This window comes from Podospora pseudopauciseta, chromosome 6, assembly GCF_035222475.1.
Source record: "Podospora pseudopauciseta strain CBS 411.78 chromosome 6, whole genome shotgun sequence".
NCBI classification, from domain to species: Eukaryota; Fungi; Ascomycota; class Sordariomycetes; order Sordariales; family Podosporaceae; genus Podospora; species Podospora pseudopauciseta.
Window position 1 is genome coordinate 3,725,301 of NC_085895.1, and position 20,099 is coordinate 3,745,399.

The window sequence follows — 20,099 nt, forward strand, 5'->3', positions numbered from 1 at the left end:
GATTATATGTAAGTTCCGAGAGACGAGCTTGATGTGCCCCGCATGTAGACGGGAAACCCAGAGCTTGGCTGGCAGTGAGTCCGGCACAGCAGGAAGGTGACACGGTTGGTTTCAGGTACCCGATATATATAAACAAAAAGAGGCGCTTACCAGAAGCTTAGGGTATCTGCAGAATTGCACAGCAAACACAAAGTGGGAGAGAAACAAGAACGGGTGGTAGAGAGGTGAGGGAATAAGAAGGTTACTATCTATCACGACGGACGAAGCTTTGTTGCTCAGTCAGAACGATCAAGACCGAGACGACGCGGGGCACGGTGCACGTCACCACCCCACTCCGCAGAATGTCCGCCTCGAAACCCATCGGTCGCTCGAGGAATCCACCGTCCATTTTACCCAATTCGCTGGCCCCGGGTGCTGAATAAGAGCCTCACGGGCTAAATAGAAGCTATGACATCCGTTCCCTGTCATTCCGCTACATACGCATGAAGAGCCTAACATTGTTTGCTTATTGGTTTGTGGGTTTCTGCTATCCTCGACTCGACTCGACTCGACCGGCCCCTTTTCAGCCAGCAAAAAAAAAAAAAAAAAAAAAAAAAAAGAACAAAAATAAAGATATAAAAAAAACAAAGACAAGAACAAGTGCCATAATAAGCCTTCATGGTCATGCCCAACTCCAAAATGTAGTGACAAAAAACACAAGACACAACAACGCCTTTCCGAAGCACAGCTCCGCGGGCCTCTGCTGCCCCCCACACACACCAGACGCACCACATCACCTCTGCGCACCAATCATCCCCCTTGGAGCCTATCCCAAACCCACGTGGTATTGGGCTGAGACAGTCATTTTCTCTGTATATCCCTATCCCCTCATCCCTATCAGCCGCTCTCCATCTGAAAATGAGCCGTTTTTTCCCCTCTAGTCATTTATCGGTCCTGGATGCTGCCGACAAAAGATGGATCCCTAACACTGCCACCAGCGTCGCCGAGACCGGCAATAGGACGGTTGTAACTGAAGCCAGTGAACTGGTTCTGCATCGTCTGGGAGAGAACAGGTCCCTCGACGTACGAATCTTGTGGCGGCTCCGAGGTGAATTCGGGGTCAAAGTTTGCCGTGTCCAGAGCATCAACCTACATGTGGTTAGTAATAGACAAGTACATCGTGGGACAGAAGCAAAACTTACCACGCTGGGCTTGAATGTGGGCTCATACTTGCGCTGAAGCAGCTTGCGCCAATCTATGGCATGGAAAAAGGGGTGAGCCTTGATCTCTGCAGAGCCATTCGCACCAAGACGCTGTTGGGGATCGCGGTTGAGGAGCTTAGTGAGCAGGTCCTTGGCGGCTGGCGGTACAACCTCCTGGCTGGGGAAGTGCAGAGGCTCGCTGAGGATCTTGCGGTACATCTCGTTGGTGTTCTCATCGTAGAAGGGAGGCAGACCCGTCAACATCTCGTACAAGAGAACACCGAGTGTCCACCAGTCGACTGTCTTGTTGTAGCCGTTACCCATCAACAATTCAGGCGCCAGATACTCGGGGGTGCCGCAGAACGTGTTGGTACGGTCTTCATCCTTCATGTCAAGCTTGCACAGGCCGAAGTCGCACAAGGCAATGTGACCTTGATAGTCGAGAAGAATATTCTCGGGCTTCAGGTCACGGTAAATGACGTTGAAGCCGTGCAGACACTCGAGAGCACACAAAAGCTCGGCGGTGTAGAATCGACTGCGGTTAACGTCGAATCGCTGCTCCTTTTGCAAGTGGTGGAAAAGCTCGCCGCCGTTGACAAAGGCCAAGACGAAGTAGAGCTTCTCGGGGCTCTGGAAGGTGAACTTGAGCGGAACGATAAAGGGATTGTTGATCTGGGCGAGCACCGATCTCTCGGCGAGAGTATGCGCCACTTCAGACCGAGAGATAATGTGGGCTTTCCGGATGGTCTTGAGGGCGTAAATCCGGTTTGTGTCCTTCTTCTTTACCTGCATGACCTTGCCGAAGCTGCCCTTGCCCACCACCTTGAGGAGCTCAAAGTCTTCAATCTTGAGCTTTCCAGCTCTGTTCTCCACGTACTCGACGCCAATCTTGATCTTGCCGGTGCCATATTGCACGTCCACCCACTCCACACCAGTCTGTCCGAGCGTCTTTTCCCGGTTGGCGTGTTCGGCCGCGGCCTTTTCCCGGTCCTTCTTACTGGCCTTGGGATCCTCAACGTATGGTTGCTTCTCCTCGAATCTGGGGTTAATACGGGCCACACCGAGGAAAATATCCTGGCTGCGGCCGGATCCCGGTGGCGCATTGGGATTGCGGATATAAAGATGAATCACCAACTCTGTTACTCTAGAAACATCGAACTTGTATTGGGTGTTGGAGCCGGCCCAGAGAGGGTTCTCGGGTGTTCCTTCGACCGAGTTGACAAACACTTGCAACTTGTCGAAATCGATCAGGGCATAGGGCATGTACTTGGACGAGATACGACCGTGGTTAGTGGGGATGCCGGAGAAACCGCCCGAGGTCTGGGGCCTGCCCATGAAACCCGAGGTCCTCGAGGAAGACGAGGGGCGGATCGAACTCGACATGTTGAGAGCATTTCCGGTCGACAGCGAGTTGCCGCCATGTGCTGGGTTGTTGAAGGAAGCGCGGTGCTGTTCGGGGAGGGAGAACCCTTGACCTTCGTGAAGGGTAACGACAAGAATACCGGGCTTGGGAGGGGCAACGACGGGAGCTTGCGTAAGGGCTTCCGAGGCCGCTAGACAAAAGGTCAGGTTAGGTTGGGCTCTGTTCACGAAAGGGCCAGGGAATAGTCATAGAAGAAACGCACCGATGGTGTTCTCATTTGTGGGTGTGACAGCACCAGAAATGTCCCCTTGGCTCTTGCTGTCCTTGTCTGTGATGGTGGAGGTTGAAGGTGACCTCGAGAAGGTGCTCGTGAGGGGTCCCAGATGGGTTTCCTTCAGCTCTAAGGGGTGACTTGTGTTAGCTGATCGAGAACAGAGACGAAGATGCGACGCAGAAGTGGCCCATCGTGGCCGAAGCCAGACGTGGAACTGAGTGGTCGCGGGAGTTGCGGTGGTGCTTGACATACTCTTGGTGAGTTTCCACGACATTTTGCAATCTGGTGAGGCCGTCGGCCTGTAGACGGGATATGGTAGGGAGGGTGTTGCTGCGACCGCAGGCGGGCGTCGGTCTGTCGAAAAGGGCTGCAGCTAAGGTAGGAGACTGAGGTTCTAGGTACGGGATAGGTACGGAAAGATACTGTCGACAAGCTTGCTTGCTCGATTCTTTTGTTGGGTGGGTTTGTGGTTTGTGGTTTGTGGTTTGGGTTGGATGCGGTGCGGTGCGGTGCGGCAAAGGTAAATCGTAAGGAGGAGAGCACCTTCTCTCCTTGCCGTCAGTGTTAGGGATTGTTAGGGATGAGGATGGGGTGTCCAGTGCGCACGGCGCTGGTTCGAAACCAAGCAGTGTGGGTCGAGGGGCTAATTGTGCGCTGAGCGCTATTCCCCCATTCCCCACTGTTGACCACCCACTACACTTCCAGTTGATGCGTTGTAAGAGCTTTGTCGGAGACCGTGGACCCAATGGCGCTCTTGTTTTTTTTTTTTTTTTGTTTTTTTTTTTACGGATTCTCTTCACTGCATATGCCCAATGCGACGGTGCCAATTGTTCTGGAAATTTAGAGACTTTCTTTTGCTCAACTCAGAGAGGATTTGACAGCAGGACCACCTCACCTACTGTGGATAGAGACGAGCTGATGGCACCCCCATGCCGGATTGAGGTGGCAGTCCAGCCATGAATGACAGCCCCGCACTTCCAGGTTGTCGTTACGCAGCTGAACCTTGAATCTAGGATTCGGCTTGCAGAGGAAAAACACCACGGCAACATTTATGTACCGTGTAGAGTACCAGAGAAGCCATCTCCTGGTGACGACGTACTGCGCGATAAGCCAGCCATGCTGCTCCCTTGCGTCCTCACCTCACACCACAGAGTGCACGAGAACGACGAGCCCCTCATTGTTTGTTCCACCCGAAACGGTGCGGGAGCGAGGGGCGGCTCTCCCGGCTCCGTAATGCACGGAGTAGCCGTAGACTACGGAGTCGATCAGCCGCTCGCCATTGGCAACACAGCCTCGACGATGGCAAATTCCAGCCCCTTTTTTCTGAGGGGTTGCCGAAGGAGATTCAAGACAGAGAAGCAACCCCGTCACGTGGCGCTAACCGAAAATCGTCAATCTCCAGTGCCCCGGCAACCTGGTCACCGTTCATCAAAAGGTTTCACCGATCAACAAGAATGAAACCCCGAAATATCTCATCAAATACCAACACCATGGTATTTGAACTGATGAAGAAATAGTAACAGCACCATCGACACCTGATCTTGCATATCCGTACATACAACAACACTGCGTCACTGGGCCCTATTCCCCCATGCCAAGGATTCCCTCCTTTATGTCTGCCCTAAGTGCGCTGAAGTCTGATGCGTCTCGGGCAGCATATCCTTCATCTGCGACATCACAAATTTGGCCGCCTTGTTCGTATCCAGATGTTACACATATTCAACCCATGACAAATACTATGGGTTAGGGTTATGGCACCTTCATGAGTCGATCCGGGTAAAGAGTTGACCTTTCGCAGCTCATGAGATACCGTAGCATCTATCTCATGGCTCACAATCTGAACACCCCGGGCATATCCCGAGACAATCAGTTTTGTATTTGGGTGACTATCGTTGGATCGACGTCTTGTGGTGGTGATTATGAAGGCTCGTCTTGCTGCAGTAGGGGTGATGGGATAGCCAATGCCAGGGTGAGCAGGGCCAGGAGTGGGATTCTCATCGTGACTGATGCTGACTGTGCAACTCTGAGAGAATTTCTCAGTTGGTGGATATATTCCAATCCCTCGACTGGCTCCCAACCGTCATGCTACCTTTGATGAACATGAAAAACCTGCATCTCTTTCAGGCTCGTTCTTTCCGTTCGATCCCCCCTCGCTCTTTCCACCTTCCACTGTTGTTGCCAATCGCTCCTTCCTCTTTCCAGCACCGTTCTTTCCAATTTCACTCCTTCCTCCCCTTGGTCCTTCCGCCATCGTTGTTCCTTCCACTAGTGTCCTTCTCATCGTTCCTTCCACCTCACTTCTTCCCCCACTTACTCCCCCTTCCCCTTCTCCCTCCCTCCCTTCTCACCCGCAAACAAACAAATCCAAACCCTCACCACCGCCGGCCCAGCAGCAGAAACAGCAACAGCCCAATCAAACAGATTCCACCCCCCCACCCCCAAAAACCTCTCCCATCCCCCGACAGCCTGCACGGCAGAGACGTGATAGACAAAATCACTGATTAACATCCCCCAGCACATGAGCTTCCACAACTTCAGATCATCGTAGAGCCATAGAATGACTGATTCGTTGAAGGCAAACACCAGCCATGCGCCTGCCAACTGAGTGTAGAGGTATTGATTCTGGGGGGAGAAGGGGGGGGACCATGAGGGGGGATGGGGGCGGACGATGGCGCTGTGGTATGAGGAGGGGGTGAAGAGGGTTAGGTAGGCGCCGTTTAGGGCGCCGAGGGGTTCCAGGAGGAGGAGGACGAGGCGGAGGGGGAGGGGGATGGTTGTGGATGCTTTGGGTGGGGACATGGTGGGGTGAATAATGGATACCTAGGTTCTGGGAGTTGAGAGTTGAGTTGAGAGGGAGGGTTTAGAGGTTTCGACGTGTGCTGTGGGAGGTAGGTTGTTTCTTTATTCGACATGGGTCTCTGAGGTCAGAGTCTGAGGTAAGCCCTAATAGCAAGGAGGTTTGCGGGGGTGTTAGAGGTGGCGATGGCTCAGATCGGACTTTTGTGGTAGCACAGCCGAAGAAGCGTTCTGACAGCGATGCCAGTGGCCTGGATCGTGATTGTGGCTGCATTTGGTGTGTGGCATCTTCAAGGTGTGGTGATCGTGGAGGTGTGAGATCGAAGGATTGGATTGGAGCGGCTGACACGGGGGTGAGCTGTGGCTGGTGATTACTTGTCAAAGCTGCAATGTTTCAAGCACCCACGCTACATGGTGAATTTTGAGAAGGAGCTGTCGGTAATGTGGTAATGTGGTAATGTGTCAAGTTGTCAATGTGTTGATCTGCTAAAGAGCATACTTCCCCCCTTCCTGGCATCTCTCTCTCACCTCACCTTCTCCTCACTTTAACCCTCATCGGCATCCCCCCCTTCGGATGTCCCGCCAACCCCCCAACCATATAAACCCTCTGTCCCCACAACCTCTTCCCCCCCTCCATAAACACGCTCTCGTCCACCTCAAAATCAAACTCCCTTACCGTCAGCCCCAGTATCATCCTCAACTCCATCATTGCCAGCTCCTGCCCTATACACGCCCTCGGTCCCAGCTCAAACGGCCGGAAGGCGTTCTTGCCTACATATAACTCCTCCCCTTCTTTTGCGAGGAACCTCTCTGGGAGGAATTCTTCGTTGCGGGGGAAATACTCCTCTAATTTGTGGGTGGCAAATGTCGCGCCGATGACGAGGAACCCGTCGGTGGGGTAGGTCTTGCCTGTTTTGTGGTTGTGAAGGGTTACGTCTGGGCGGCCTTGACGGACAGTCAGGGCAGGAGGGAAGATGCGGAGGGTTTCTTTGATTACGGCTGTTGTATAAACCAAGGAGTTCAAGAGTTGAGGGTTGGCGGCGATTTTAGCTGCTGCTTGAGAGGGGTCAGGGCCGAGGATGGCGTCGTGTTCAGAGCGGAGTTTAGCCAGACATTGGGGGTTCTGGGACAAGAGGTAGTAAGCGAAACAGAGGCTGGTGGCGGTGGTGTCGTGGCCGGCGAAGATGAAGATTTTGAGGTGGGGGATGGTGCGGTTGAGGAAGGCTTCGAGGTCGACCTTGGGGTTGGAGTCGGGGTTCTCGGCCAGGTAGGCTTTGACGGCGAGGGAGAGGATGGTCTTGTGGAGGGTGGTGGAGGTTTCGTTGGAGAGGTTCTCTCTTACGGCTGGGGCGAGGATGTTACGGATGATGCGCTCTAGTCGCCAGAGGTCATAGAGACGGAAGGGGTTCAAGAGTTTGACGAGGGCGTCGGGGGTTCGGTTGGGGATGAGCCATTTGACCTGGTCGGCGATTGCTTTTTCAAGAGGGTTGCCTTCTGCTTGGCACTTGAAGTTGTTGCCCCTGAACAGGTGAGTAAATGGTCACTCAAGCAGCTGGCAAGTAGGCTCTGCTCGACTCACAAGACAGCACGACCAATGACATCAATCGTCAAATTTATAGCCAACTGCTGCATCTTGACGACCTCCCCCGACATGGCAACCTTCCTCAGATGCCTCTTGAAAATATCGATCTCCTCAATGAACTCCGGAGCCATCGTCGCAACATTTTTGGCAGAGAAACCGGGGTTGTAAATCGCCCGCCATCTTTTCCACTCAGGCCCATCCATCGTCAACAAGTCCTTACCCTGGAACATGGGTTTGAACATATCTTTCAGCTGATTCGATTTGGGGAGAGTCTTTGCCAACACCTGCTGATTGGAAAACTGAGACACTATCTCGGGATCCATAACATAGAGAATGGGATCAATCATCGGCCAGACATCCATCACGATAACGCCATCTTTTATAATATCTGAGTGTTGGCGCAGAAATAGTGACGTGAGTGTTAGGCGGTTGATCTCCATTGGGACATCTTTGAAGGCTTTGCCGCTTTCAATCATGTGGCCAAAGATGAAGTGGTGAGGCATGCCCGGCTGCAGACAAGGTTAGTGAGATCCCATCCATGTATCAGGAAGTAGCGAAACTGACTGTGTTGGTATCTTTGGCGTACTTTCGGATCTTCATGCGTACGGTGTAGAGCCGGTAAACAAATCGAACAAGAAGGAGCACAACGATGTAGCCGGCTGTCCTGCCCACCAGGGCAAAGGAAAGCGATGCCATCTTGGAGTACCTAGTTCAGCTTTTCGCCTGGCTCAAGGAAAGGCGAGGAGCAAAATCAAAAAGAAAAAATTGTTGATGCTCCGGGGGCAAGTTGAATTTATGGTATTGGTCTAGACACGACCGGGGAGCGGCCAAGGATGCTGACATTCTTTCCTAGATGTCACCATGATATGCAAAACCCATGCGCCAACGACCAACAACGACCAACAACGTTGACTAGCTCCAACAGCAACCGGGAAACACGCGTGTTCAGATGCATAGAGTCACAATAACGCTGGCGTTATCTGCCTAGAAGTCGCTCCAGGTGACAGCGCTTACAACCAAGGGCTAAATTAGAAGTTGCCACTTTGGCAGCGTCCTTGAAGCCTGCCAATGTTGGTAGGTAGCCAGCCTGATTTGACTATGAAAGGAGTTTGGCTAGCTAGCAGGGCATGGCGTGTCTTATCCGGTGTGGTCTAGCCGTCCTAGGCAAAACATTCGAAAACATTACAATATACGAAAATCGCAGCCAAAAACTGGGCCTGTTTCTTGCCAAGTAATACAGCAATATCTCAACCTACCCACGTATAATTGATGATGGTTTGAATGATGCTCCAATTCCCAGACCTTCGTAATCGCTGGCTTCCAAAGGCCTGGTACTTACCATTGAATTATGAGGCCCCATTGAACCATAAGCGCATTGAACTGTGAGGGCCTATTGAACTGTGAGGGTCACTGCCCATTGAACTGCGGCCACCGCAGCCATCGCCAAACCACCGATTGTAGCGTCATGGCCAGGATCTCAGGTCTCAATTGTTCAGGCCCGTCAAGTACGAACCTTTGGCAAATACAAGACGAGAGCACTGACAATGGGAAAACCCAGTTTTCCCATGCAAAATGTGGCTTTTGCGATGTTCATACACCCAAAGGTTAATTTCTGCCCAATTTGCCCAGGACGATTAGACCACACCGGATAAGACGCGCCATGCCCTGCTGGCTAGCCAGACTCTATAAAAGTCTATCTGATGTGTCCTGCCTGGGATGAACATGAAGTCTACCCAAGCACACTCGGCGTTATGCAAGGTCGACACTGAACCCGAACCTAGCCAGAGAACCGGAACACCACGTACACACGACAAGGCAAATCAGATCAAGAAGCGAAGTGTTGTGATTCAGCCCTGCGGCTTATGATTGCTGCATTACATTTGCAAATATATTCCAAAAGCTAAATGCCTACCCAATAGATATGCCAAAAATATTTCCAAACATGTGTATCATTTGCCCCCAAAAAAGCTTTCATCATCTATGTTCATTGACTCCCCCTTCCCCGAAAACTATCCATCTCAAAAGAAGAGTGTACTTTTTTAAAGAAGAACAGCAGCCAAACCAGCCACCGCAGCGAGCAGACCCTCAACAGGGCCAACAGCACGGCCAGCACCGGCTGTCACTGGGGTGTTGGTTGTGGAAGGGAGGTCAGTCACAGCGGGAACGGTGACTGTGCCGAAGGAGGTCGGAACAACGACGACGGGGGGCTCAACATCGGGACCGCCGGTGACATCAGGGCCGTCAGTAACGACGGGGGGCTCCTCGCCGCCAGGACCGCCAGTGACGATGGGCTCCTCCTCTTCGGTGGTGGTAGGGGGAACCTCTGGACCGGGGCCGCCGGTAACCTCGGGACCATCGGTGACGACGGGAGGCTCCTCCTCAGGCTCCCCGGTGGTGGTAGGAGGAACTTCGGGACCACCAGTGACCTCAGGGCCGTCCGTGACAACAGGGGGCTCCTCCTCATCAGTGCTGGTAGGGGGAACCTCGGGGCCGGGGCCGCCAGTGACCTCAGGACCGTCGGTGACGATGGGGGGGGTGACCTCGCCGCCCTCGGTGGTGGTGGGGACGGCAGGAACGTCAGTCACGGGGCAGACGGTGGTGGTGACGATGGTCTCGGTGGTGACAATGACGACGCCGCCAGTGGGGCAGGCGGGAACAGTCGAGGGGCACTGGGTGATGGTCTTGACCGTGGTGGTGGTGATGGTGCTGGTGGTCCACTCCTCGGTGGTGGTGGTGCCGGTGCTGTCCTCGTCTTTGGTGGTGGTAATGGTGGGGGTATCGGTCACGCTGGGTTCCTCGGTAGGCTCATCGGTGGGAGTAGCAGTTGGCTCCTCGGTGGGCTCCTCGGTGGGCTCGGCAGTAGGAGTGGCAGTGGGCTCCTCGGTCTCGGTGGGAGTAACAGTAGGCTCCTCGGTTGGCTCGTCAGTAGGAGTAATGGTAGGCTCATCAGTTGGGGTCACAGTCGGCTCATCCGTAGGAGTAGCGGAGGGCTCGGTAGTAGTCTCGTCATCCTCGCAGTAGTCGTCATCGGTGGTGGTAGGTCCACCGGTAGGAGTGGCTGTGGGCTCCTCAGTGTCGGTAGGAGTGACGGTTGGTTCCTCAGTGTCAGTGGGAGTGGCAGTTGGCTCCTCAGTAGGCTCCTCCGTGGGCTCATCGGTAGGAGTGGCGGTAGGCTCCTCCGTGTCCGTAGGAGTCACAGTAGGCTCATCGGTAGGAGTGACGGTGGGCTCAGTGGTGGTCGTCTCGTCGTCCTCGCAGTAGTCATCATCCGTCGTGGTAGGCGCCTCAGTCTCGGTCGAGGTAACAGTTGGCTCATCAGTGGGAGTCACAGTTGGCTCGTCGGTGGGAGTAACAGTTGGCTCCTCAGAGTCGGTGGGAGTGGCGGTAGGCTCCTCAGACTCAGTGGGAGTGACAGTGGGCTCGTCGGTAGGAGTGACAGTGGGCTCGTCGGTAGGAGTAGCAGTGGGCTCCGTGGTAGTAGTCTCGTCATCCTCACAGTAATCATCATCATCGGTCGAAGTGCTTGTTGGCTCCTCGCTGGTCCAGGTCTCCGAGATGGTGTATGTCTCGATGGTGGTGGTAGTGGGCTCGACACTTGGCTCGGTTGTGGGCTCAGCGGTAGCGGTAGCCGAGGTGTGCGTCATGGTGTACACAATGCACGAGCAGACCGAGCTCACAGACTGGACACTGCCATCGCAATTGTAGAAATTAGTTGGGATGGCGGTGGCCGCTGTGGTGGTGCCGGCAATGAAGCCGGGGCAGAAGGCCGAAGCCTCGGCCGCGTAGTTGGCGTCGATGAGGTTGCGGTAGCAGTTGTCCTCATGCTATTCACCTTGTTAGCTGTCATCTCATCTCTCATGATAAACATCAGACGAACATGTGGTTCCTTACACAGTCGGGCCATTCGGTGGCGGCACCCAGACCCACGGCCAGGGCGCCCAGAGACAAAGTAGAAACGCGCATGTTTATGTACCCCTTTTCTTTCCCAGAGAGCGAATGACTAAATCGACACAAGAAGGCAGACGAGAAACGAGCGACTGCGGGACCCGAAGGTCTATGTACGAGATTTCAATGCTGGGTGAGCGGAAGGTGAGGAAAGGGAACCCCAGATCCCGAGGAGGTGGGTGGACCAGCATCTTTATCTCTTGCCCAGCATCTCGTTTCCTTCTAGCCTTTCTTCTCCTTCCGGAAAGTCCATAGTTTGATGCCGAGCCCCGGCTCGCAGGCGCCGGAGGGCACTCCACACACACACACCTGGAGCGCGGCGTCAATACGAAGCCAGCCTTTTTTTGGAGCAACGATTGGACCGTCCCAGACCACGCGAGGTCCCGGTCGACAGGGGTTGGTGATCTCCACCAAGAACTCAGCTCTTGGGCGACAGGGGTCCAATCTTTGTCGCCGCCAGCGCCCGGTGGAGATTGCAGTTTTCCTTTCCAGTGCTTCCCTTCAAACTGCATAATAATGGCTTGCCATGCGGGTGGAGATGATGGTAATGATGATGATGATATTGGATGGATGTTTGTCCGATGGCAGATCTCCCATTGTGCCTGGTACCTGGATCGATCGGCACAGCAACAAAAGAGAGAGCGAGAGGGTGAGCGAGAGAGAGAAGGAAAGAGAGAAAGGAACAATGCAGCACGCCGCAGGGTACAGTGCAATGCAGATGGCCACTCAATTCAAGACCAACACCGGCCAGTCAATCGCGGCCACCGCAGCTTTCTCCACACTGTTGACTGCAGTGGGCTGAGCACATCCCCAGCCTCTGATTGGACGGCCAAGACGTTGCTCGTTTTTTGACATCTGTGTTTGGTACCAAGAGAATCACCTCAGATGCCGTCGTGGAATATTGAAAAGCCTCAGGGCCAACACGACCACCTGCAGAGCAAATCACCTGAGACATGGAGAATCCTTTGTGGAGAAGAACTTTTTCAACGTGCCCGACTGACATGGAGGAGGGTCCTGCCCAATTGACGTCACAATGGGACGGTAACAGCGAACACCGGCACTGATTATGGCCTGTCATCGCTTCTCTCCACCATCAGTCTAGGGCAGTTGTAAGGGTATTCTTACATTCTCAACATACCATTAGATAATAGGTCTTTTTTGGTCCTCGCATCTTTGGGTAGAAACACGATGACTGCATCCCTCAGGCACCGAGGGGCACCAAACAAACACCCGCCTCCGACAGCAACATCGGATCTGTGGATTCAATACTACCCCGCCGCCAGTTGCCTGTTGCTGACATATACCGGGCCAAAAGCCGGGCGATCGTAATCATGATACAGTTCTGACAGCTGTGCCGGAATGGCAGTGAGGCCTTGTTGGTTTGACATTTTGTTTGTATTTTTGGTGCTAGAACCAGTCCGGCCACATTGCGGTATTACTTGCTGACAAAGGTGGGTGTTACAGCTTTTGACTTTGCATCAGTAGAATTAAGATTGCAATGTAAGGTAGTAAACAAACTCTTACATTCAGCCTGTTCCGTCGGTCCTGAGGGGAGACCATCAGCACACAAATAAACCCCGTGATTATACCCGTCCAGTTCGCATTGCCTCTTACACCTTCAGCTCACCACTGCGGCGCCAAAACCCCAACCCCCATCCCAACCCGGCGTTTACGGATATTGCCCCTACAAATGGAAACGGCAAAAAAAAGGGGGCACGTAACACAACCTCAATCCTTCCGCCACAACGCCAGGTCCGAGTGTCCAACGTCCATCCCAAGCTCACAGGTGGCACAACTTTCGACAGACGGCTATGCAAAGGAACAATCCAATATTACAACTTATTACAACTCTAGAAATAAAAAGTCACAGCCAGCCACAACTGCTCATGCCAGGCATCACAACGTAATGAAAAAACAAAAATCATGATTCCGGAAGTCCACGAGTGCAAAGAAAGAGAAAGGTGCTCGAAGTCAAAGACACGGGACGGAAAGCCTCAGATCTTCGAGTTTCAGATGTTTCACCTTACCCATTCCTCAAAGAATACCACAAAAGAATTATATACCAAGAAAACCATGCGATTTTATCAAAGAGCGTGCGTGAGAACATCGTGGCAATAGGACTGGAGAAAGTTTTGTTGAAAATCATGGCAACTCCTGCCAAGGAGGAAAAATACCTCGATCAAAATGAATCTCGAGATGGATTGATGATCAACACTGTGCAACAATGCACATGAGAAAGAGACTGATATTCTCCTCTTACTTGGCAGGAGATCATCCTTTCTAAGGTAGGTAAGCAGATGAGTCGGGATTTGGGTACTTCTTGAAGCCGACAGCTTCACTATAAACCCTCCCTCAAAGCTAACTATCTACATCCACAAAAGAAACAACCCCATGCGGCCAAGAATCCCATTCGCCTTCACCAGAAAATAACCACAAAACAACGTGGTCCGCTCTGTTCATTCTATTTTCAGTGCCCCTTTTTTCGATTTTGCAGCCTCTCTTCATCGGCAAAAAGAACAAGGCAAACTGCCTCCTCCCATCACTCACTCACCGGTTTTCATCCATAGAAAAGCAACAACAAACCTTCAACACAGTAATTCTCTTACAAAAAACACTGTACCAACAACAAAGAACCCAGAACACTCACCCCATCACCAACCACCACCACCCCATCCACTTCTCACTTCATCTTTTTTCCCCCTCAGCCTCAACACACGACTTAGAAACCTCTTCAGCTGAATCCAAAAAGCACTCCTCGCGTCATCCCCCAGTAAACAAAAACCCTCACTCCACTTCCTCAGCCTCCCTGAATCCACACCTACCAACCACTCGGTATTCCGTGGAAAAAGCGAGCCATCAGCCCAAAAGAACAACAAGGGATCCCTTCAATCCAAATCCTCACTGCCAAAAGTGCCAACTCGAATCACTTCATCATGGCCAGTGATTCCAAAATCATCAGTTCACTAGTGGGCACTTACTTCCCAGCCATATGCCAGGTTCTTCAATGGACAGACCAGCTTCGTGTCAGTGGTGGTAGCAAAACACGACTCGACAAGTCAGAAAAGAACAAGACGGGAGAGGGAGTCTAACAGTTGCGTTCTGTATTATGATTCATCGTGTACCTTTCTCATTTCATACCCAATCACACAACCCATCATCAAAACGTACATAGTCTTCCAATCTAAGATCGCAAACTCTTCATTCAGATCACACTCCCGCCACCCCTCCCTTTTTTGACATCCGCTTTATCAACTTTCTCCCGTCGGCCCAGCCCTCACCACCTCCCCCTTGTCCAACACAACCTCCCAATCCGCCCCCTCCACCGCCTCCGCCTTGTGCGCAATCGTAATGACGGTAGAATACCTCAGCTCCTCCCTCAACAATCGCTGGATATACCTCGCCGTCTCCCCGTCAATACTCGCCGTCGCCTCATCCATAATCACCACCGGGCTCCTCCTCAAAATCGCCCTCCCCAACCCCACCAGCTGCCTCTGCCCCTGAGACAAATTCTTTCCCCCTCCATCCACCGGACTGTCGAGCGTGAAATCCCCCGACATCCCCAGCACCCGTTGCAACACATCCGCTCTTTCGGTCTCCCCTCTCTCGTCAAGCGGGTCGAGATTATCCCTTAGTGTACCGGCGAACAGAACCGGGTCTTGGGCGACAAATGTGATGTTCTTTCTCAGCGCGTGTTTGTCAACGTCCGCAAGGTTGACGTTGCCAATGCGGATTGACCCCCCTGTACCCGCGTCGGGGTGTAATGTCCCCAGTAGACTCAATGCCAGTGTACTCTTTCCTGACCCAGTGCGACCAGTAACAGCCACGTTGCGAGTGCCGCCTGGAATGGCAAAGGTGACATTCTTGAGCACGGGTTCAAACTCTGGCGCGTACCGCAAAGTAACATTGTCGAATACAATAGCATCCCCATACAAAGGCCAGGCAGCTGGCGGTTTGAAGCTCCCCTTGGGTTCCTGCTCCAGACTCAGCAGCTCAACGATGCGCTCGACGCTGACAAACTGCATCTGCAGCTCGCCATACCGACGACAGAGGCTGTGAGTCGACCTGACAAAGTTCGCCGCCGAAGCAAGAACAAACCCGACGGTACCACCCGAGAGACCCGAGAGGACGGCCGTGAGGGTCAACGCAAAGGTGGTGAAGGCGGAGAGCAAATCGAAGCGGTACTGAAGCCAGCTTTGTAACGACCAATAAAAGTGGTCCATTCGCTGGAAGGAGTCGGTGGTGAAAACGATGCGGTTTTGGTAGTGTGGCTGGGCCCGGAAGGCGCGAACCGTCGCGAGCCCTTCGAGGAGCGTGCCAAAGTTGGACATCAGCGGTGATAACGACACCGTCTCGAGTCTTCGCAATGACTGAGAGGTGGGGAGGAAGCTGTCAAAAATCCAGAAGAAGATGCCTGTCATGATGACGCTAATAACAAGGAATGACGGTGTGATGGTGGCAATCACAGTGATGGCAGACAGCCAGGCAAACGTGGACCATGTCACAGTCTGCAGCAATACGGCCACGCTTCCATCAACGGTGCCCATGTCAGACGTGAGCCTGTTCATCAGCCTCCCCACTGGGGTGACGTCGTAGAACCGGAAGGTGGCGTTGGAGACGCGCTGCATGGTCTCGCGGAACAGGTTCTTGCCAGCTTCGTAGATGATGCCCACGAGGGCAACATCAGAGCACGTTACCGTAAACACCTGGATGAGGGAGAGCACCAGGAGGCCGACAGCCCACGGCATCACGTTGTCGGCTGGCGAGGGTAGATAACGACTCAAGTCAAGCCAGCTCTTCAAGCCACCAACTCGAGATTGCTGGAAGACGTGTTGAGAGAAGACTGCTTGTTGAAGATCGTCTGGGTGACCGCTCAGCCCAAGAGCATGTAGGCGGTGAGCATTCGCCGGCTTGTCATCGTATCCCTCACCCCATTCCTTGAGGAACCAAAAGTAGCCAACCTTGGCAGCCCTAAACGCAATAAAAAAACCGATCATGGTAAACCACCAGGCAATCCTGCCAGCCTTGATGTATCGCCAATACACTGATACCAACACGCCGCCATGTACGCGGTGTTCGTCCTGGATAAACTTGTCGGGCACTGGCTCTTCCCCCTCTCCCCCATTGTCGGCGGGAGCAGCCTCCTGTTCTTGAGTAGCAGCCAGGGCAGCCAGGTGTTCGAGCTCTCTTTCATTATTCTCCAGCTCCGCCATGCTGTACGTTTGAACTTTCCCACCCTCGACAACCTCAATGACTTGGTAGGCGTAGCGTTTGACGATATCGACTCGATGAGTTACAAACACGATCAGCCGTCCAGCTGTCAGAGGGGCTTGCCTGTTGGCAAAGAGATTCTGCAGAATGCTCGTTGCCGTCTGGTGATCCAATGCCGCAATGGGATCATCCAGCAGCAAGATACGAGCGCGACTGTAAAGAGCCCTGGCCAAAGCCACGCGAGCCCTCTGTCCACCAGACAGGCCCACCCCGTTCTCGCCAATCAGCGTGAGGTCCTTGGACTTGAACTTGTCAAGGTCATCCCGCAGGCAACAAGCATCGATGACCTGATCAAACCGCGCCTTGTCGTAGACCGAGCAGAACAAAATGTTGTCCCTGATACTCATGCTCTCCAACCATGGGGATTGGGCACAATAGGCAATAACCTCCTTGGGCACCCTTCTCTCACCGCCATGTTGATCCAGCTCACCTAAAACCGCCTGAAGAAGTGCCGTCTTGCCGATACCAACTCTCCCGCAGACCATGGTCAAACCGGCTTTGCACGAAAGCGTGACATCTTTGAGGACCTCCTTCGTCGCCCCAGGCCATGAGAACGACGCTCTCTCCACTGCAATCTCCAGTTTTCCAAGAGGACCATCCGACCCTTCCCCACCTTGCCCGTCCCAGTCATCATTCTCCCTGTCTGGCTCCGTCATAAACTTCTCGATTCTTTGCATCGACACCCTGGCATTAAGCAACGTCTGGAACATTTGCGGCATCTCCCGCAGACTGCTTTCTAACATTCCAAACAGATCCAGCGCCGGAAACGCGATATCCACGGTCAAAGGTTTCTTGGAGATGAGTGTGTAAGCCAAAAAGGCCGCCAAAGGAAACAAGAAGCCGACTAGCGAGTTGATCGTCTTGATGAAGAGAGAGACAATGTTGGCCGTGGCTCTCTTGACCAGCTCGGCCCTCCTGCTGTCCATGATCTGTTCCAACCAGGCGTCCTGCCAGTCATACCAGCGTAAATGTCTGATGGACTCGACAAATTGCGAGGTTCTTTGAAGCTTGACGTCCGTGATTGACCGGCGAGCTCTCTCGATGTTGACAAAGACCTTCATAAGGAGAACGTTGACGGCCATACCGAGTAGAATAACAAGGGCACCGGATAGCGCGGCAGGTCCAAGTATCTTCCAAATAAGGTAGACCGAGAACAAAAAGTTGAACGGCTTGGTAAAGATATCGGGTACCTCCCAGAAGCGCTGTGCCACGTCGTATACGTCGCTGCGCAAGATATTCATGATCTTGCCGGTCGAGGAGGGAGAGTCGTCGGGTTTGGTCTTGATCGTTCTGAGTTGAGGAATGAAGGGCTTGATAGTCTGGTAATGGTGATGGAACCATGCCGCGAGCCGCTGGTATCGGGTTGGCTCTACTTTATCGGCGTCGTCGCTGTGCCTAGACTCACTGTCTGTAAGTGTGGTTTCCGAGGAGATGCCATCGGACGGAGATTCGGGCTGAGCCTGGGAGGCGCCCTCGATGGAGTCGGTACCGCCACCGGGAAAAGTGAAGGCCTTCCGACGAAGCGTCTTTTCGTATATCATGGTGATCATCTCTCCGCGAGAGCGCTCGTAGTTGCGACGGCAGAACCAAATACTAAAGACAGACGACTGTGCCTTAACTAGCCTCCCAAACAGCGTGAGGCCCGCATAGATCATCGCGGTTCGTTTATCCGGCGGGCTGGACGACAGTGCACCGAGCAACTGTTTCAGCAGAACAGGCTCGATCAGCTCCACCGTGCATTCGAGTACTCCCAGACATGTCGTGATCACGAGGTCGAGGCCGTTCGCCTTTAGCAGACGGACGAGAACAGTGCCAGTGAGCTCTCGAAAGAGCGTGTGTAATCTTCCATGTTGAAACTCAAGGGCAAGAAACCACACGTCATCGTCGTTCAGTTGCCGGCTGTACCCGAGCTTCATCAATGGGCTTAACCACGACACAGTCATCCACTGCCAGGCTGTGATGAGATCTTCGGGACTGCGAACATCAGAGTTTGGGGCTGTGAATGGCTTGCTGATTCCGGCACTTTCCGTGTAGGGTTCCCTCAACGGCATGTTCAGCATCACGAGTATCGAGGCGAAGGTCAGAGATAGTTCGCCAACCCAGACAGCCGTCGAGGGCCAGCCATTGCCAGCAACATCGGGAACCACAATGAATAAGGCTAGTTCCACCAGAAGTAAAGCCCCTTGGATCATCAAGACGGCGCCTGGAAGGGTCCTTGGACGCTCGAGGACGAGCATCGTGCTAGATATGACCTATCGACGTCCATATCAGCATCCCAGGCACAGATCCTGCCATGTGGGCGTAGCAAGGACAGGACTTACAGCTGGGCCCACGGGCATCAAGAGAACCTGAGCATTTTCCGGCCAGATGACTGCCCCCGTAACGCCCAACAGGGGAGCTCCAACAGACAACAACAGGAGTGACAAATTCCATATCGTCCACTTTGACCTTTTGACTCCCAAAGAGTCGCCCGTTTCCTGATCGATAGCAGAGATTTTCGTCTCCTCAGCGGCAAATCTGCGTAACCAGGTTGGGCGATACCTTGACCACACCGGGCCAAGCCCATATCGAAGTGTTACTGTCAGCAAGGCAATCCATAACGGAACGTGGCCCACGACGCCCAGGCATTGATGACTGAAGGTGCCCAGTGATGGTATCTAGAACGTGTCAATCAACTTGTGCGTTTTGTCTCCAAGGCGGTGTAGTGGCAACGTACCCATATCCTCTGGCAGCAGCTATAGCAGGGCCAGAAGCTGTCCCACCATCGTGAAGATGACGTGGACGTCATAGTAGCGCCTGGGTTCCCCCGCAAAATCCAGAGCCAATCGTCCAGCAGAGACGACATGGAGGAGAAAAAAAAGAGTGATCAGGCCCCAAGATCGATATCCAGCAGAGACGAAAGCCCTATCCTATTAACATATCATGGGAGTCGGAGACATCTCCGGGGAGAAAGTGGGAAGAGAGCGCCGCCGAATCGGAAGGCCGGATGTTGGTTTAGCTACAGGTCAACGGCGAGGTTGATTGGAGAGAAAAGGGGTTGCGGTGCTAAACTTGCACCAGCGGCCCCTCCTGGCACAGGGCCCATTGTTAACAGCCACGGGGCAGACCGGCGTATGGACGGGCGGTCGGGACCTTTGCCATCGTAGCATGCCAAGCTTGGTATCAAAATGCTCTCCGAACCGGGCCGCATCTGACAATCGAGTCTGTTCAGCCCTTTGTCTGCTCGAAAGATGAGATGAAAATGACGGTAACTTGCCCTGCCAAGACTCGGCAATTCTCCGTGCGCGCGCTGATCAACTACGGCAGAACGTACCATACCGGTAGTGGAGGGAGTTCACATGGAATGACGGCAGCAGATGGAAATGGAGAGAGTCAGCAACACGAATGGTCCTGCAGGCGCGGATAAAGGGAGGTCGTACCGGTCACCGTCGCCGGCATCGCTGCAAGACAAATGCTTTGCGTGGGACACGTTGCAGCACCAAGTGCCGGGAAACTGGGAAAGGAGACCAATCTGATGACACGAGGCAAAGGGAGAGTTGTGAGATGTTTGGTCCATGAGATGCAATGCACCCACGGGGAGCATACCCGAACCTTACCCCCCACCATCCCGCTACAGGGACCTTGAATTTAGGGAGGGCATCCGCTAAGGGTTGGGGGTGATGCGCTACACGGCACCGACAACTGAGACCA

The 20,099-nt window shown here is 53.4% G+C and overlaps 5 protein-coding genes across 5 annotated transcripts; all 5 read right to left on the bottom strand.

Moving 5' to 3' along the window:
- Positions 1-2,308: 2,308 nt before the first annotated feature.
- Positions 2,309-3,092, bottom strand: YPK2 (Serine/threonine-protein kinase; the record flags this gene model as incomplete). The annotated part of the gene is given in 4 exon segments (XM_062914738.1): positions 2,309-2,317; positions 2,334-2,734; positions 2,807-2,944; positions 3,071-3,092. 4 exon segments carry the CDS (start codon positions 3,090-3,092, stop codon positions 2,309-2,311), a joined length of 570 nt encoding a protein of 189 aa, XP_062763490.1.
- Positions 3,093-5,128: 2,036 nt separating this feature from the next.
- On the bottom strand, positions 5,129-5,617 carry QC763_609155 (uncharacterized protein; the record flags this gene model as incomplete). Its single annotated transcript, XM_062914739.1, has 1 exon — positions 5,129-5,617. One exon carries the CDS (start codon positions 5,615-5,617, stop codon positions 5,129-5,131), a length of 489 nt encoding a protein of 162 aa, XP_062763491.1.
- A 526-nt stretch (positions 5,618-6,143) lies between these two features.
- On the bottom strand, positions 6,144-7,699 carry QC763_609160 (uncharacterized protein; the record flags this gene model as incomplete). The annotated part of the gene is made up of 2 exons (XM_062914740.1): positions 6,144-7,134; positions 7,194-7,699. The coding sequence occupies 2 exons, from the start codon at positions 7,697-7,699 to the stop codon at positions 6,144-6,146; spliced, it is 1,497 nt and encodes a 498-aa protein (XP_062763492.1).
- A 1,267-nt stretch (positions 7,700-8,966) lies between these two features.
- QC763_609170 (uncharacterized protein) lies at positions 8,967-12,458 on the bottom strand. Its single transcript, XM_062914741.1, has 3 exons — positions 12,280-12,458; positions 11,088-12,155; positions 8,967-11,020 (listed from the first exon to the last, which is right to left on the bottom strand). The coding sequence occupies exons 2-3, from the start codon at positions 11,157-11,159 to the stop codon at positions 9,236-9,238; spliced, it is 1,857 nt and encodes a 618-aa protein (XP_062763493.1). The 5' UTR covers positions 11,160-12,155; positions 12,280-12,458; the 3' UTR covers positions 8,967-9,235.
- A 1,931-nt stretch (positions 12,459-14,389) lies between these two features.
- On the bottom strand, positions 14,390-19,950 carry QC763_609180 (uncharacterized protein; the record flags this gene model as incomplete). The annotated part of the gene is made up of 5 exons (XM_062914742.1): positions 19,723-19,950; positions 19,533-19,599; positions 19,126-19,490; positions 18,731-19,066; positions 14,390-18,661 (listed from the first exon to the last, which is right to left on the bottom strand). Exons 3-5 carry the CDS (start codon positions 19,252-19,254, stop codon positions 14,390-14,392), a joined length of 4,737 nt encoding a protein of 1,578 aa, XP_062763494.1. The 5' UTR covers positions 19,255-19,490; positions 19,533-19,599; positions 19,723-19,950.
- Between the last annotated feature and the right edge of the window lie 149 nt (positions 19,951-20,099).